This window comes from Acipenser ruthenus, chromosome 29 (assembly GCF_902713425.1).
Source record: "Acipenser ruthenus chromosome 29, fAciRut3.2 maternal haplotype, whole genome shotgun sequence".
Classification (NCBI taxonomy): domain Eukaryota; kingdom Metazoa; phylum Chordata; class Actinopteri; order Acipenseriformes; family Acipenseridae; genus Acipenser; species Acipenser ruthenus.
Genome location: NC_081217.1, coordinates 9,808,406 through 9,826,029, shown reverse-complemented (window position 1 = coordinate 9,826,029; position 17,624 = coordinate 9,808,406). Strand labels below are relative to the sequence as shown.

At 46.7% G+C, this 17,624-nt stretch overlaps 1 protein-coding gene across 1 annotated transcript; it reads right to left on the bottom strand.

The window, feature by feature from the left end:
* Positions 1-1,281: 1,281 nt before the first annotated feature.
* LOC117425939 (NFX1-type zinc finger-containing protein 1-like) lies at positions 1,282-17,615 on the bottom strand (the record flags this gene model as incomplete). Its single annotated transcript, XM_059003441.1, has 12 exons — positions 1,282-5,844; positions 6,316-6,411; positions 6,909-7,019; positions 8,438-8,738; positions 8,933-9,072; positions 9,776-10,014; positions 10,769-10,892; positions 12,017-12,160; positions 12,934-13,082; positions 13,523-13,654; positions 14,388-14,626; positions 16,195-17,615. Coding segments are annotated over 12 exons (5,547 nt in total), but the record flags the coding sequence as incomplete, so codon positions are not given.
* Positions 17,616-17,624: the final 9 nt, after the last annotated feature.

Genomic DNA, 17,624 nt, shown 5'->3' with positions numbered 1-17,624 from the left:
TCTAGTGTTAAATTATGAGAATAGCAGCTAAGGCACATGTAAGGATATTAACAAATGCACAAAACTCGAAATTACTTGTAATTGTGGGGTTCAGTATTTTAGGATTAAAATAATGTAACATTTTATTCAAAAAAAAAAAAAAAGTTTTTAATGTGGTAAAACTGGGTTCTGTTTTACTCTTAACATTTAAGCACCAGAAGCTTTACCTTTGAATTCGACTTCCATTTAATACACCTTTCCCAAATGCAAAAGACATTTTCTTGACGTTTGCAATCCTTCCGAGTGCTTCTTATTGCAATGTTTAAGGTGCTTTGACTGGGAGTTCAGGAACTGCTTTTCAACTGTAGTTGCCTACCATAGATATATTCAGGACAGATCAGCCAAGTGTCAGGATAAGAGTGAGCCTCACTTCCTCCCAATCAGCCGTGAGGAGTCTTTGCAGAAGCATGTTTTGCAGGAATAGTTTGTAAGCATGGCAAATGAAGCAGCAATATCAGCAGACAATCACATGGAGCACACACAACAGGATATTAAACAGGTCAGATACTGAAATGTTTAAAAACTGCAAAGCCCATTTTATCTGCAGGCTCTGTTTTAAAGGAAGTCAAAGTTTAATTTTATCAAGGAATCAAGCAGCGGTATGCAAAGCTAGTATTGTGTAGTTAACAGTACAATGCAATTAGCAGTCATTAAGCAGACATTGCAAGATTAGCACTAGGGGAACAGGGTCAGCTATGCTCATGTATTATTCTTTTTGATAGATTCACCTTCTGTTTCAATCTTCATACCCTGGTGACTTTTTTACAGCAACCCTTTGACTTCAGTAGTGCTCTCAGAATCATGTCTAACCTTCCAGTACATCTGGTACACCAGGGTGTAACCATTAATCTGCCCTCCCCCATAGTGTAAACAGCCCATTTGTTCAGCATGGTACTTCTTACATCCGCTGGGGCCAGTGTTGCAGGGGGACAGATTATAGGTTGCACTGTGGTGTAGCAGCTGAATTTAGAGAGTAGACATGTTTTAGTGCCTGTTGGAGACCACAGGGTGCCAAGTTTAAACACTTCCTGTCTTTTCTTTATAATACATCCTGCTCAGATGTACTTGGAGATTAGACATGATTCTGAGAGCTCTTTGTTTGACTGAATAAGAAAATGATACTAAGTTAAGGAAAAGGAATACTTTGGTTACTGATATTTCACCTCCACATCAAGTTGCTCTATAAATAAATGTTCAGTAAAGTATTTTTTTTTTACTATTATTTTTATTGAAATGGTTACATTTCTCTCCACATACAGTAGTTAAGTGCACCGTAGAATATATCAATATACTGTGCATGGGGAAACATATTCAATAATGTAAAAATTGACACATTGTTTGGTAAAAAAAAAAAAAAAAAGAAAAAAAGAGTTTAAACTTGTACTGCTTTGGCTATAGATAAAGGCAGTTGGTTTTATAAATGACTATTTTCAGGTACAAATTACATCTATGTTGTCAATAACCTTAAATTGCACAGTTTTGTACAGCAACACAATCCAGCATGTGTACTGTTGGAATCAATAGTGCTATAGCCATAAATATGTATCTAAAATAAATAAAAATACTGTGCTGGCTGAGGTGAAGCCATATCATTTTCAAGGGCTGGCAGGCATTCCAATACCACACTACAGTAACTCCAGAAACACTAACACTATAAACCCTATTAGGAGCCTGCTTATCTAGAGAGCAGCATCTCAGAATGTTACCTACTGATCTTAATACCATTGAGCTCTTCTTCCATTGCATCACTGCTGAAGAGATTGAAATGTCATATGTTTTTAATGTCCCCCTTTATGTTTGCAATCGGTCTGAGTGGTTTTATTAAAATGACTCCCATGCTGTGCTTGTGCTATTAAGCCTGTGGTGCTTTCACGATTAGCTCAGCAGCTGCTCCTCAGTTCTCCTTGCCTGCTACAGATGCATGCCAAAGAGCCAGTGCCATCTAGTGATCTGACTCTGGCTCAAGTTTCATTTTGTTTTTCAATATACTGCAGTGCTCTAGATGTCGCTGGTTATTAACTTCTGTTAAGAAGACACTTCTATGTTACACATGTCTATGGCAGGCAATTAGAACTGAAAAGCAGCTCCTAAACTGATAGTCAAAGTCAACTAAATATGTAAGTAATTGCAGACATCACACAGATGTAAGGGCACAGCAATTTGAAGCAGTATATTCATTAATATTGAATGCATGATCTGCTCATTATCCTGTTAGGTGTGTTTTGTATGATTTTGCATTGTTGTCTACACATCGTTATTTGCTAACATGCTTGAATCAGACTAGCAATGAGGAAACCAGCAGGATTGCTATTTAAAGAGCAGCGATATTTCAATCCACTGCCGCATAGATCATTGAAATAGAGCCCTAATATTAGTCTCACAGTTCAGGCACTGACAATGAGAAATCGATTGATATCCACATTACACTTGTAAAAACCACTGCACATGTGCACAGTATTTTAGAATTTTCAGACAGTGGCCATCTGATTGGCTTTAGGACGTTAGGACGTAGGCAGGGCAGCCCAACGATAAGACGTAGGCAGGGCAGCCCAACAGTGTGATCCGATTGGAGGAAAGTATCATTGGTTATTAACTGAAACACACAAGTTCATTCACAAATAAAAAGTTCTGTTTAATTTTAAATGAAAGCAAAATCATTATTTTCTAAAATCGAGGGTTTAAATAATGCAATTATTGTATCTTCTTTTGACAAATACGCACAAGTTAAAACAAGAAAGTAATCTTTCTATAAATATATTAAAATGAGTTTATATATAGTCTAATACCAGTATCATTTATTTTTATTAGAGGACACACCGCTTACAGAAATATTCCACTAAATCTTACCTAATATCAATTACCATCAATTGTTAGGTCTCATGTGTTCCTACATAAAGCCACATTATGATAAACGTACTTTACTATAGTTTACGTGCTTTACAAGACCTCTGTGGGGTTTACAATGCTTACCCTGCTTATATTATATTATATTATATTATATTATATTATATTATATTATATTATAGACTATGTATTTGAAGGCTTTCATGAAGAAGTTTTTGATGACTTCTTGCTTTTTAATAATAAAGTATTCTCAATGAATCACTTATATCAGAGTGTTTGTTATTTTTTTCATCCATAACTATTAAACACTCAGTAGTGCTGACTATACAAACAGAAACTAAAATGCAAAAGCTTTTGTCACTGAATTATAATTCCTTTCAATATTTCATTTTTTTTAGTAATTGCAGAAAATTACAGAAAATGCAGTTCTTCCTGTTAGGTCAGATCTAGTGGAATTATTTCTCTAGCTCTGTACTTTAATATTTGTATTATGTCCCTGATTTACACATCCTAAGCAAATCCCAAGCCTCCGAAGTTCTGGAGGTTGTTGGCTTCAGACCAGGCTGCATGTTGTGCCCCGTCCATTTCTGATGCCACCTGATTTCCGCTGACCAGCGTATGGTTGGTACCTCCTATGGCTTCATTGCATTCTGGGCAGTGCCGTCTCTCCGTGGCACCTCCACAGTCTCCTATGGCGTACACATGATTGTTGGGGCATTTGTACCAGTGCCCCTTCGGGAAGTTCATTGCTTTGACGATCATCACTCTTTCGGCTTCTGAAATTCCCAGCCCATTGCGAGGCAGTGCAGACTCTAGCTCCTTCAGCTTCTCCCCGACCCGCTGCTCATCCTGCTCTGTGAATCTCTCTGTGCCCTCCAGGACGCCCCTGAGTCCTGCCAGCTCTGACCTCACCTCGGGGCCCAGCCGCCTGGAGGATGCTTGCTTGCACCGCATGTTGAAATCGGCCAGGAAGGTCAACCGCTGGATCTCGCTCTTAAGATCAGACAGCTGCTGCTCAGAGAACCTCAGGTGAGGCCGGTCAAGCCACTCCAGGACTTCCCCTACCCGAACCCTGAAACGCCTACATTCCTCCTCCTCCATGTCTCTCTCACCCCCTATCAGCTTTGCCAGGCGCTCATAGAAGACCATCTTGTTCTCAAGGATCCCTAATGCCCCAAGCGAGAGCCCAGAGTGCTCCAGCCCTGACTTCAGGCTCTCGTTCTCCTTGGGCAGGTGGAGGTGGATGGCCACCTTCTCCTTCAACTGCCGTTTAAGCATCTTCTGCTTCTTCTCAATCTCCAGAGGGGAGCCCAAGATCTGGGCTTTCACCTTCTCGATCTCCTCCAGGCTGCGGTTGATGGAGGTCCCGTATCGCTGGTTTTTGCGGATGGGCGTCCGGCACTTGGGGCAGACCTTGAGCTTGATCACCACATCTTCATCCTCGTTGCCCCCCAGGCTCATGTAGTGGTCCATGGCCGTGACCTCCAGCAGGTGCCCACATTCCTCCAGCTGCACATAGCGGGCATCTGGCTCGTCTTCTGTGCCAAAGAAGATCTCAGTGACTTCCTCTTGGTGGCAGACGCGACACCTAGACGGGCAGGGCTCGCCACACAATCCAATGCAGGCGTGCCCACACTTCAAGGGCTTGTCGCAGGGCTGGTTGCATGGAGGTCTGTCGCAGGGCTCGTGGCACAGCTTCCCACAGCGCAGGTGGCGGCAGCGCCACTCACAGGGCTCCACGCAGGGTGGGCAGAGCTCGCCGCAGGTTTTCTTGCAGGCGCTGTGCATGCAGCGGTTCTGGCATGGCAGGCTGCAAGGCGGGCACTCACTGGTGCAAGGCTCCTTGCACTCGTGGGAGCAGATGAGCGAGCGTCCGCAGGGCTGGAGGCAGCCCTTGTGGAAGCGACCCTGGCTGCAGCTGTGGCAGGTGCCGGGGCAGGGGTGACTGCACAGGAGCCGAGTGTCACACTTCAACTTGCACGCCGGCTGTTGTTCACCCAAGCGTGATGCCTTGTTCTTATAGTGGCACTCCTCCTCTTGCACATGCCCGCACTGTAAAGTCATCCTGACCCGAACTGGGCAGTGATCTGTACAGGCCTCTCCGCAGACATTGCCACACGGATGCCCACAGCCCAGCGTTTTCAGGCATGGCTCCTTGCAGATGAAATCCAGGGGGTCTACGTGGCAGGGAACCTTCTGCTTGTGCCCACAATAGGGGATCTCTTTCTCCACCAACACCTTGCAGTCCTGGCACTTCTTGAAGCAGAGCCCCGGGCAACGGTGGCCCTGATTGCACAGCACTTTCTGGCAGGGCTTCTGGCACTGGAAGGCCTTGTGGTCGGCGTCGTACGGGTGACAGGCTCGGGTGCAAACGTGGCCACAGCCCAAGCGGAACTCGCAGGGCCGGCTGCAGCCTCCTTCAGGGGCCTGCTGGAAGTCCTGGGCTTGGGAGACCAAGGCCCGTGTGTTCGGGTGGTTCTGACAGCTCAACATCAAGGCACGTCCCACCTGGCCCTTCTCCCTTAAAGTGTGCAGAATGTTGCTCCACAGCTGAACTTTCCCAAACAAAGCCATGTTGCCTATGCAGTAGAGGCCCTTCTTGGCACGGGACAGAGCTACACAGACCCGGTTGGCGATCTGAAGGAAGCCCACTTTGCCGTAGCTGTTGCTGCGGACCAGGGAGAGCAGGATAATGTCGTTCTCCTCGCCTTGGTACTTATCGACTACGTGCACCTTCACCCCCTGGAACTGCTTCTGGGGCAGGAGCTTGCGCAGGCAGTAAAGCTGCCCGGTGTAGGTGGTGAGGATGGTGATCTGGGAGGGTTTGTAGCCCTGGCAGATGAGGTAGAGGCACAGGGCCACCACAAACTGGGCCTCGTGTTTGTTCTGGTGGCTTCGACCATCCTGGATCTCCTGTTCAAGGACGTCATGCTCAACAAAGAAGAGGTTGGACGAAACCCCCTGTAGAATGAAATCATAAAACAATCAGTAATCCTCACCTCATGGTGGACAGGAACACACACACTGATTTGACCCTGGGGTCGTGGTAGCTTCTGTGTGCATGCTAATAACAAACAGTTTCAACTTCTGAAAATAACTCTGATTACCCCAAAACATAGCAATATAGTTTCACTATTTGTTTGTTAATTTAAAACTTAATACAAATAATTAGATCAGAAATCCTCCTCAATCACTTGGCACTAGGTGAGAAATTCCCACCATTCTTAAATGTGAGTTTGTTTCAGGAACCACAGAGGTCAGGATTAAGGTGTGCGCTCTCTCGCTGGTAGAGCAATAGTATTGTTCACGAGAAACACATTCTCCACCAAGATCCACTGAATATAGCAGAATGAGGCGACTCGGAACTCAGTTGTCAATAAAATCTGCATCTCTTGTTAAGAAGGATTTCAAACCAGTTAATATGTGACTCACCTTGATGTTCTCATACTCCAGGACAGAGGGGTGGTTCTCCAGCTCCGAGTAGATGTGGGGTGTCAGGAGACAGGCGATCTCGGGGCGCATGCGGTGCTGAGGGAGAACAGCGTCAGGTCACCATTATAAACATTTCTCATAGTAAAAGCACAGCAAAGTGCAATAAAGCACAGTGAAAGTGTGGTACAGCACAGGTAAGCACTGTAAAGCACAGAGAGGTATGGTAAAGCATATTAAAAAACATTGCAAGCCATGGTAAACCTTGGCAAATGCATAGTATAACCATGGGAAATATACCATGGTAAACTTTTAAAAGGGGAATAGTAATGCTAATAACAACTGATGTGCACAAATATACATACTGCCACTGTCCAGCATCGGTCAATTCACCAAGCCAAGCAAACGTGCATGGCAGGCTCCCTCACTCCTCCACCAGCAAGATACTCACAATCAATTCAAATGCAGAAAATAGCTTCCGAATAGATGGTGTTGTTTTTTTTTTTTTGCTTTAGCATAAACTTCAAAAGCAAGCCGTCTTTTTATTTTCACCTTTTCGCTGGTACTTTAAGCAGGAAGGACTTGCTCGGACTCACCTGGTAGTTGAGCCTGACGTAGGGGAAGTCCACGTTGACCAGCCTCTCAAACAGGGACACTTCTAGGTTAAAGTTCTTGGCCAGCTCGTAGACTGTGGCGCTGGGACGGAGCTTCATAAAATCAAAAGTTTATCAGATTATAATCCACTGCAATGTGAAAGGTCTACAAGAGACTAGGAGTCTATGTAAAAATGTATCAGATTATAATCCATTGCAAGGTCTATAAAAGGCTAGAAGTCTATGGTAAAAGTTTGGAGGAAATGAACATTCAAGGCAAGTTATAATGTTCTCTCATGTTTCTGTGTAGACCCGTTTACCAGGCTTACTAACTACTCCAGCAAACTGGGCTGCTTCTGAGGTGCGGTAGGGAAGCATATAGGTGTTGCACAGGCTTCAGAGTACAATGTTTAAGCTTCGGGCTTCAGTGCACACCGCAACGCTAATATGTTTCCCCACTTGAGAAAATCAGATGGAACAGCTAGTAAGCATGGCAAATGCTGATTTAATCATTAGGGGAAACTATGCATAATATACAAAACCGAATTATAATCCGGTAAGAAATACATTTCTTAGAAGATAAATAATCCCTTTAAAGCAAAAGTCAGAGGATCTTAGTACCAAATCTGTGTACCAAATCAATTCTTTTGATGAGGAATTAGCTCAATAAAAACTACTGCAATTTGCTGCTATAGGTTCTGTGAATAACAATGGGATAAACATCCGTACCCAAACTCAGAGTAAACAAACCCACATCTCCGGCTACTGCAGTTGTGAATCTCCAGCATTGATTTCCCTGCTGATGCACTGCATTGCATCCAGAAGGCACACTGTTGTAATTGTATTCATCTCGTTGCTGTAATCAATGCGCTGCGTTTGTGTGCCTATCTGCGTTATACGAGGCAGTGCATTTTCTTAGAAACGCATTTCAATAAATTAACCAGGAACGATGCCTCCCATTCATCCCAGTCATCTATTCAGAGCTTACCAGGAGTAGAAGAACACATCTTCTGCACTGCATATCATCTACTGCAATTACTGGACTGGTTAGTGTGTGTGTGTGTGTGTGTGTGTGTGTGTGTGTGTGTGTGTCTGGATATCAACATAGGTGTGGATGGGAGTCATTGTGTGTGCCTCTGTGTGTGTGTCAGTGTCTCAATGTGTGTTTCAGTGTCTCACAGTACATTTCAGTATGTCAGTGTCTCAGTGTCTCGCAGTACATTTCAGTGTGTCAGTGTCTCAGTGTGTGTGAGTGTATTTCAGTGTGTGTCAGTGTGTCTCAGTGTATCTGAGTGTGTTTCAGCGTATCTCAGTGTATCTCAGTGTGTGTCAGTGTGTCTCAGTGTATCTCAGCGTATCTCAGTGCATATCACTGTGTCTCAGTGCATCTCACCTGCTGGTGGTCTCTTATGAGTATGAGGTGCTGGCAGGCTCTGCTCAGGGTGGTGATGGTGTATGTCAGTGTATCTCAGTGTATTTCAGCGTATCTCAGCGTATCTCAGTGCATATCACTGTGTGTCAGTGCATCTCACCTGCTGGTGGTCTCCTATGAGTATGAGGTGCTGGCAGGCTCTGCTCAGGGTGGTGATGGTGTGTGCCTCCAGCACCTCGGCTGCCTCCTCCACGATGACGAGGCGCGGCTGCACCTCCTGCAGCACACGGCGGAACTTGGCGGCCCCAGTGGTTGTCATGCCGATGACGCGGGCCTCCTTGAGGATGCACAGGTCCTCCCGAAGCCGGATCTCTGCCAGCCGATCCGCTGCGTTCTGATAGGCCTGCTCCGACTGCAGGGCCTTGCGGCGCATCTCAATCTGGTACCGCAGGAGCCACAGCCTGCCGGGGACAGAACAGCACACAGTCTGGCACAGGGCGAGTCTTACAAGCGTGAACACTGAGAAAGTAGGCTACTGTCTTAATGGTGGGAATGGAGGGCACACAAGATAAGCATGTGAAGAGCATGGTGAAATGCCAGTGCAGATATACACTGAGCTCTCTGAGCTCCCCCCATAGACCCCCCGCAGTCTGACCTGTACAGTCTCCAGCGGTCACTCAGCTCCAGTCTCCAGATGTCCCGAGTGTTCTTCTCCTCCTCCTCGCTCATCACTGAGCTTTTCTCCAGCTCCTTCTTCACACGCCTCTTCATCTTCTGCTTCTGCTTTTTCTGCATCTGTGAATCCATCACAAGACAAACCAGTGTGAGGGGGGTACAGACACAATACCCAGAAAATACACTGCCCAGACTCCTTTCCATCTCCTCTCTCTCCCCTCACTTTCTCCCCCCACATCCTAACCCTCCACTGTTTCCTCTGTCTGTACAGCCTAACCCTCCTCTCCCTGCCTCCCTCTTCTCCCTCTCCCTTTCTCTCTCTCTCTCTCCTCAATACCTCCCAGTCCTCCTTTCTCTGCAACTCCCCTCTCCCTCTCCCTCACCCTCTCCCTCTCCCTCCTTAGTACCTCCCAGCCCTCCTTTCCCTGTCTCTCTCCTCTCCCTCTCCATCTCTCTCTCCTCAGTACCTCACAGTCATCCTCACCCTGCCTGTCTCCTCTCCCTCTCCCTTTCTCTCCTCAGTACCTCCCAGTCCTCCTCTACATGCCTCTCACTCTCCCTCCCTCTCAAGTTCCTTTCCCTGCCTCTCCCCTCCCCCTCTCCCTCTCAAGCTCCTTTCCCTGCCTCTCCCTTCTCCCTCTCCCTCTCCCTCTCAAGCTCCTTTCCCTGCCTCTCCCCTCTCCCTCTCCCTCTTAAGCTCCTTTCCCTGCCTCTCCCCTCTCCCTCTCCCTCTCAAGCGCCTTTCCCTGCCTCTCCCCTCTCCCTCTCAAGCTCAATCTCCTTTCCCTGCCTCTCCCCTCTCCCCTCGTCTCCCCCGCAGTACCTGCCAGCCCTCCTCGCTCTGTCCAGCTCTCTCTTCCTTGCTGTTGATACTCATAGCGAGCAGTAGTCCCTCGAGGTCCCTGACGGCTCTGTCCGCCTTCCTCTTCCTGAAGTCGTGACCTTGAGGCTCCACCCCCTCGATGACACGCTCGGCCTCCATCAGAGCCGCCTCCTCCTCCACCTCCACCAGCTCCTCCTCCTCTTCCTCGTCCTCCTCTTCTTCAGCCTCGTTCTCCCCCTCTGAGAGGAGACAGCGAGAGAGAGGGAGAGGGTTTACTTATACCTTTTTCAATGCAGAGCCCAAGCCTGAGGTGACACGCTATGACAATGTTGCCATGTAGATGATGCGGTATTAAGAGGCTCTGTATTCTAATTGAGAATAGCGGATCCAGAGGTATATAACTGAAATGCAATGACGGGCTGATTGCACAAAGAGGAGAAGAATGCTTCTCAGAGAGCAGCAATCTGGATCTGATGAGCAAGATATTGGGCCTTAGACGACATTTGTTAAAAAAGGTAACGTTATCGATTTCTCATGCTTGCTCATGCAGGCAATATGAAATGTTGAGGAGTAATCCTTGTCAGCATCCCAAGGATGTGCTTTTCTCTTCCCACTCACCACACCATTGGTGTTCGTCTTCCATGAGTGTACTGACCGATGCAAAGTAATGCAGAAAATCATTAGCCCGGCCGCACTGTGTTGTGAGCCAGAGTTTCACGGTTTGGTTCTGACTCGGCTCGACAAGTAGTCAGTGGAAAACCACCAGCACAGCGAAAATACTGCAGACATTTCAAACGTCAGATGGATTTTGAACCAGTGGACGCGCTTTCTTTAATCATATATAACAATCATATGAACTGCTTTGCCTGTGCTTTTTATTGAGTTGTATACTGGACTGAGCAAGTTTGTGCTGCTAGTTTTCATACCAACTGACTGAATATTCCTCAGTAGTTTGTCAGGGATTCAGAATTGGGGCTTCTGTCTTTTGCATACCTGCATTTCCTCCCCTTGCCTGTAGGGGGTCTCCTCCTCTCCTCTGGAATTCTGAATTCCCCAGTCCCAGCCACTCTAGAATCAGGGATTGCTTCTGTCCGTACATCAGGAAGCCATCTGAAAACTGCAGACAGACAGATGACAGCAAGGTAAATGTGAAACATCTTTCCAAGTAATTGGAAACATATGGGCTTGTATTTTATTCAATACTGTATTACTACTTTATTCAATACTGTATTACTACTAACTGAATGACTGCAGAAGTGTAAGCCAAAATGTTTATTGATTTATGTTAGGATAGAAAAGTCACCGGCAAAGAGGGTCCGATGTTGCAGATGGATGATGAAACAGACAGACAGGCACACACACACATAGATACGCAAATATGTTGTGTAAGACAGCAGGGAGGGGGTTAAATCTTCCCTGCAGAAAAACATGTGCGTAAGGCACATTTTGGTTTGTTTTGATAATTGTTTTGTTAATTGTTTTATTGTTAATCATTACCTGCACCTGGCTATTATTGAAAATTAAATCCAGGTGCAGGGTTTATAAGGAGAGCAGTCAGTCTGCTCTAGACGGCTGCTGAAGAGGGTAGAAGCCCGACTGTGCTGGTGTGGGTACAGCAGTAATTTAAAAGGGAAAAGGTAGAGTGAATCCTTTTCTGTGTGTGCTGTTCTGTTTGTTTGGTTACAGGTAAACAGCTTAGCTGTCCTGTCTTTTAGTTTAGGTTCCTGTTTTGTTTTAGTTATTGCTCAAAGAAGAGCTAGGTGTTTGTTTTGTTTATTTTGTTTTTGTATTGTTAATTAAAAATAGCGAAAGCGCGCTTTCAAAAATCAATTTCTGTGTTTTGGGTCAGTGTTTTAAAAGGGGCAACGAACCGCGTTGAGGGCAATTCTTTTACAGTTGACAGACACATACACACACGCACTTGCTTATAGTGTTTATGCCAAATGCAGACTTCCTACTCTGAACTCCAGAGGGACATGGATCGCCACAATAATGAAAGCTGGGGTTTAAATACTCCTGTGTTAGTGATGTTATTTTAAAACAAACATTTTCAAAATATAGAAAGGCTTTGAGATAAGGCACAGCTGGATCTTTTAAAGGGAATTGTATTTGCATTTAGGGCTGATTCCAGGATAACCTGGATTGGTGGTCAATGCAATCCAGGGTGATTCTCCAGTGCTGTAATATGCTCTTTGGGTTCCAATGACACAGACACACAGGCAGGGAGGCTCCCACACTCACAGGCTGGTGGCAGAGGCCGCTCCAGTGTTCCTCGTGGATGAAGCGCTCCAGGTACTGCTCGTGCAGGACCCCTCGCAGCGTGCACTCCAAGTGCCCCGCTTCCTCCTCAATGCGTTGCCCTGCCTGGGCCAGCTCACTCGTTATCTGAGGGTGAGAGAGGGAGAGAGTGAGGGGAAAGAGACGGTGGAGAGAGTGAGAGAGAGAGTGAAGGGGACAGAGATGGAGAGAGACGGGGAGAGAGAGAGAGAGGGGGAGAGATGGAGAAGGTAGGAGAGTGAGAAGGAGAGGATGGTAGAGTAAGACAGGGGAGAAGAGAGGGGGTGTGGCAGGGTGGGGTGTGTGGCAGGGTGGCAGGGTGGAGTGTGTGTGTGTGTGGGTGGTAGGGTGGGGTGTGTGTGCGGGTGGCAGGGTGGGGTGTGTGTGTTACTCTTGGTAATGCTTCATGTGGGTGGCAGGGTGGGGTGTGTGTGTGGGTGGCAGGGTGGGGTGTGTGTGTGGGGGTGGCAGGGTGGGGTGTGTGTGTTACTCTGGGTAATGCTTCATGTGGGTGGCAGGGTGGGGTGTGTGTGGGTGCAGGGTGGGGTGTGTGGGGGTATCAGGGTGGGGTGTGTGTGTGCAGGATGGGGTGTGTGGGGGTATCAGGGTGGGGTGTGTGTGGGGGTGGCAGGGTGGGGTGTGTGGGGGTGGCAGGTTGGGGGGTGTATGGCGGTATCAGGGTGGGGTGTGTGGGGGTATCAGGGTGGGGTGTGTGGGGGTATCAGGATGGGGTGTGTGGGGGTGGCAGGGTGGGGTGTGTGGGGGTGGCAGGTTGGGGTGTGTGTGGGGTGCAGGGTGGGGTGTGTGGGGGTGGCAGGTTGGGGTGTGTGTGGGGTGCAGGGTGGGGTGTGTGGGGGTATCAGGGTGGGGTGTGTGCTCACCTCGTAGTAGGCCCGGCGGAGGTGGTTCGGAAGGTTCTTGCGGAAGTTATTGCTCCCCCTCAGCTCTCTCAGAGTGAAGCGTTTGAGGATCTCACTGTTGCTGCGACCGCCCACTCGCACAATCCCAGAGTCCAGGAAAGTGTGGATACCTGAGGCACGGAAACAAAACCACAAAAACAACATTAACGACAGCGATTATCACCATTATCAATGTCATTCCCTTTAACATGTTTTTTTTTGTGGGCAGGCATTAAATGAAACCGAAGAAAACCTTTTAAAAATGTGTTAATTTCACACAGAAGTCTTTCTCACCATTGTCCTAATCTATACAACTGAGTACCAATCAATGGCAATCTGACTCAATTATCTACCGGGATTGTATAATGGGATATGTGTTTGTTTGTTGAGTTTAATCAGAGGGACTACAATCCCAAAACCATACCTGTATTTATGGCACTTGGAAACAAAACAATAAAGTAAACAAAGTTCAATAATCAATGCAATATGCTCTAACCAGAACATTGGTTTGAATTGTGCTGGTAATACATTTTTACCGCACTGACTGCTATTGACCACCGGAGGCACTCACCCTCCAGGAACTGGTCGAGCGCGTGGTTGGTGTAGCAGACTACCAGCACTGGAACCTTGGCAAGACCAGGCTGCCACACACTCTCATTCATCAAGAGGGCCTGGGCAATCTTCAACCCCACGTACGTCTTTCCTGTCGGAACAACAAGGCACAGAACATTATCCAATCAGCGATTAAATTCCAGCCCGCAGGACAGTGCAACGTTCCACATACAACTGCCTTTCAAGTTAAATACATTTGAAAACCATGCTTTCAGATGGCATTGCACTTTCCTGGTCACCTCCCCTGGACAGTGACATTATCTCCACCCTTCAGGGCCTCCTTTCATGTTGGTAACTGAGTACATCAGTGTGCATTTCTGTGCCTCACTGCCAGTGTGTGTGCATAGTTTGTGTTTTTGTGTCTGGGTCAGTATATATTTATATTTATTTTGCCAATAAAAGATAATTAGAAGATTAGTTAAACTGGTAAGGTTGAAAAATACATAAGATACTTAAGGAAAACGTACATGCACACAGATGCACGATTCCCAATTGAAGTAACAAAAAGTAATCTCATTACTTTTGGATGTGAAAAGTAATCTGATTACTTCTAACTCGTTACTGAAACTACTTACTTAACAACCCTCAGTGTCAGTGTGTGTCTGGCTATATCTGTATGTATGTGTGAGTATCTGATTGTGTGTGTGTGTGTCTGAATATCTGTGTGTGTGTGTCAGTGTGTGTATCTGTGTGTGTATATGTGTGTGTGTGTGTGTGTGTGTCAGTGTGTGTATATGTGTGTGTGTGTGTGTGTGTGTGTGTGTCTCAGTGTGTGTATATATGTGTGTGTGTGTCAGAATGTGTGCTGGGTGGCCCCGTCTTACCCGTGCCAGGTGGGCCCTGGATGATAGCCAGCTCCTTGGTGAGTGCCAGCTTCAGGGCTCTCAGCTGAGACTCATCAAGACCCAGCTCCTCCATGCTGGGCCAGGCGTCGGGGTCCAGCACATTGCAAGGTACCTGCAGTCCTCCAGGGGGCGCGGCAATGGAAGACAGGTCATAGGCACCAGGCCCAGCGCGCAGGTAGGCTGGCTCTGCCACGTCCTTCTGGCACTGCACAATGTACCTGCGGCAGGAGAGCAAATACAACACCTAATAAACCATTTATAAAATACAACACCTAATAAACCATTTATAAAATACAACACCTAATAAACCATTTATAAAATACAACCCCTAATAAAGCATTTATAAAATACAACACCTAATAAAGCATTTATAAAATATAACACCTAATAAAGCACTTATAAAATACAACACCTAATAAAGCATTTATAAAATACAACACCTAATAAACCATTTATAAAACACAACACCTAATAAACCACTTATAAAATACAACCCCTAATAAACCACTTATAAAATACAACACCTAATAAAGCATTTATAAAATACAACACCTAATAAAGCATTTATAAAATATAACACCTAATAAAGCACTTATAAAATACAACCCCTAATAAACCATTTATAAAATACAACACCTAATAAACCATTTATAAAATACAACACCTAATAAACCATTTATAAAATACAACACCTAATAAACCATTTATAAAACACAACACCTAATAAAGCACTTATAAAATACAACCCCTAATAAACCACTTATAAAAATGGATTTTATTTACGCATCAGAGTGACTTCAACAAGAGAATTCACGATAAATATTCAACAATCTTATACAAAAATAGTGTTTGTACCATCTACGTTTTGGACATTAGGGGTGTTAAACATTTTAAAGTTTAAAGGAAATCATCTGACTTCAGCAATTCATTCATTAGGAGTCTTTTGAGAAGCAGACCCAGAGGTCAAGAGGGAGGACATTTTTGTTGGAAGTTAGTAAGCCTGGCAAATATCTTAGCAGAAACAACACCAGAGAATGAGACACACAACAGGACATTACATTCCTCTGAAATATACTCTGAAAATGCTCATTGCTTCCCCCACCTCATTTTCATTTTACCCCCTTGAAGCAGTGTTCTGTAGCTGACCATTGTAAAACGCTGCGTCAGTAACAAGGACACCAGTGCAGCCAGCTCCCACTGAAGAATTATTTATCCTGGTCTTGCCCTCTTTGTAACCTCAGATCTGTATGTTTTTTAGTGCTTAATCAATGTGAAAACATTGCACAGGTACTATATTGATTATAATAGGGATCCTTAATGAAACTGGTTTTCAAGCATTACTGTCTACAAAATTATAGTTAAAAACACTCACTGCACTGTTCTGTATGCTGTGTATTGTGCTACTTGTATGCCAAATCTCAATGCTGTCCAGGAACTGCCATGTTAACTATCTAATCTTCAGCCTTCATTAAATGGGGGGGGAGATAACTTGCAAAGTGATACTATGAGAATCCCTGTGGATGCCCGTTACATTCTGACATTCGGGACATTTCAGCATGTTGATAATAAGCATTAAAACACTCACAGTAGTGCTATCAAACTGTTATGACTGTATATAGTGTGTATCTGGTATCTCTAGTATAGGAGTGTGTATCTGGTGTCTCTAGTATAGGAGTGTGTATCTGGTGTCTCTAGTATAGGAGTGTGTATCTGGTGTCTCTAGTACAGGAGTGTGTATCTGGTGTCTCTAGTATAGGAGTGTGTATCTGGTATCTGGTATCTCTACCTCTGGAAGGGCAGGTCCTCTTCTTCCTCCTCTTGCAGACCCTCCAGCACGTGCCGATAGGCCTCAAAGTAGGCCGTGGTCTCCACCATGAGGAAGGCGTGCGAGGCCTGCACCTCGGCCAGGGCAGGGCGACTCTCCTGGGTGAAGGTGAGAAGCACAATCCCTTTCTTGAGCTCCGCTGGGTCTCTGTCCGCCACCGTGGCAAAAAGGAACGTCTCAAAGTTATCCCGGGACAAGCAGACCAGAGACCCGTAAATAAGACGCTTCGAATTCTCCCAGCGGACAAACTTGAGGGGCCGGGTGTCAAAATGCACCTTGTAGGCCGTGCCCGAGTGGGTGCAGGTTGGGGTCAGCAAGCGGGTATCAAAATACACCCGGATATCGTCAAAGCGCTTCTTCCGAAGGTTTCCTTCCGGTCCTTCTGCCGGAGAGAGGTAGGTCTGCAGGATCTCCCGGATTCCTTCCCGCAGTGGCCTGACGAAATCCTCTCTGAGCAGGCGGAAGTGTGTGTCCAGGTAGACTTGTGTGCTGGGGTAGCTGCGAGAGACGATGTTGGGCCTCAGAAAAGGCTTGTCGTTTAGATGGATCTCTTCCCATTTGGGGTAGATGGGCATGGTCTTGTAGCCTGCTTCCCCAGCAGGTGCATCTTCCTCGGGTCCCAGGAAAGTGTAGGTGTCGGTGCGCAGGGTCCCCTCTCTCCGCTTCTCCTGTAGGTGGGTCACGAGCTCATTGATCTTCTCCAGGTCCTGTTGGGTCTGATCTGTGATGGCCACTCCCAAAGCTCGAAGTGCATTGACTGCAGGCTGCAAGATCGTCACTAGCATGGATACCACCTGGATAGAGCTGGCTGGGAAGATGCTGACCAGGTCCGATAAGAGTGTGATGATGTTGTCCAGGTGTTCAGGGTATTGGTGTCTCCGAGCAGGGATAGGATCCATCATCATGCCCATAATGTATTGAGGTAGGACCGTCTTGAGGAACCCAGAATCCTTCAGAGCCCTCACCAGGTGCTGCACGATCTGCCTGTCGAGACGGGACCCCACTGCCTTGCTGAGAACCTTGCAGAGCAGCTGGACCATATTCTGCCTCATCTCCGGCTCCTCTAGGAGCTCCCGTAACCCCGCGCTGGAGGACAGAGTGATGGCCACTTCTGAGGGCTCCTTCCCAGCCAGTTCTTCCAGTGCGCGGTACCCCAGTTTCCAGACGCGCGGGGCTCCTCCACCACCAGCAGCACCCCCTCCTCCGGGACCCTCCTGCCCTCCAGCCTGGGCCCTGCCTCCTCTCCCTCTCCTCCAGGCTCCGTCTTCATTCCTCCCCTCAATCCCGCCTCCTGCACCTGGGTTTCTTCCTTCAGCATTCCCCCTGTTTCCTCGGTTCCCTTGGTTTCCTCCCCCCCTGCCCTGGTGCTCAGGCTGCGGACCCCCTCCTCC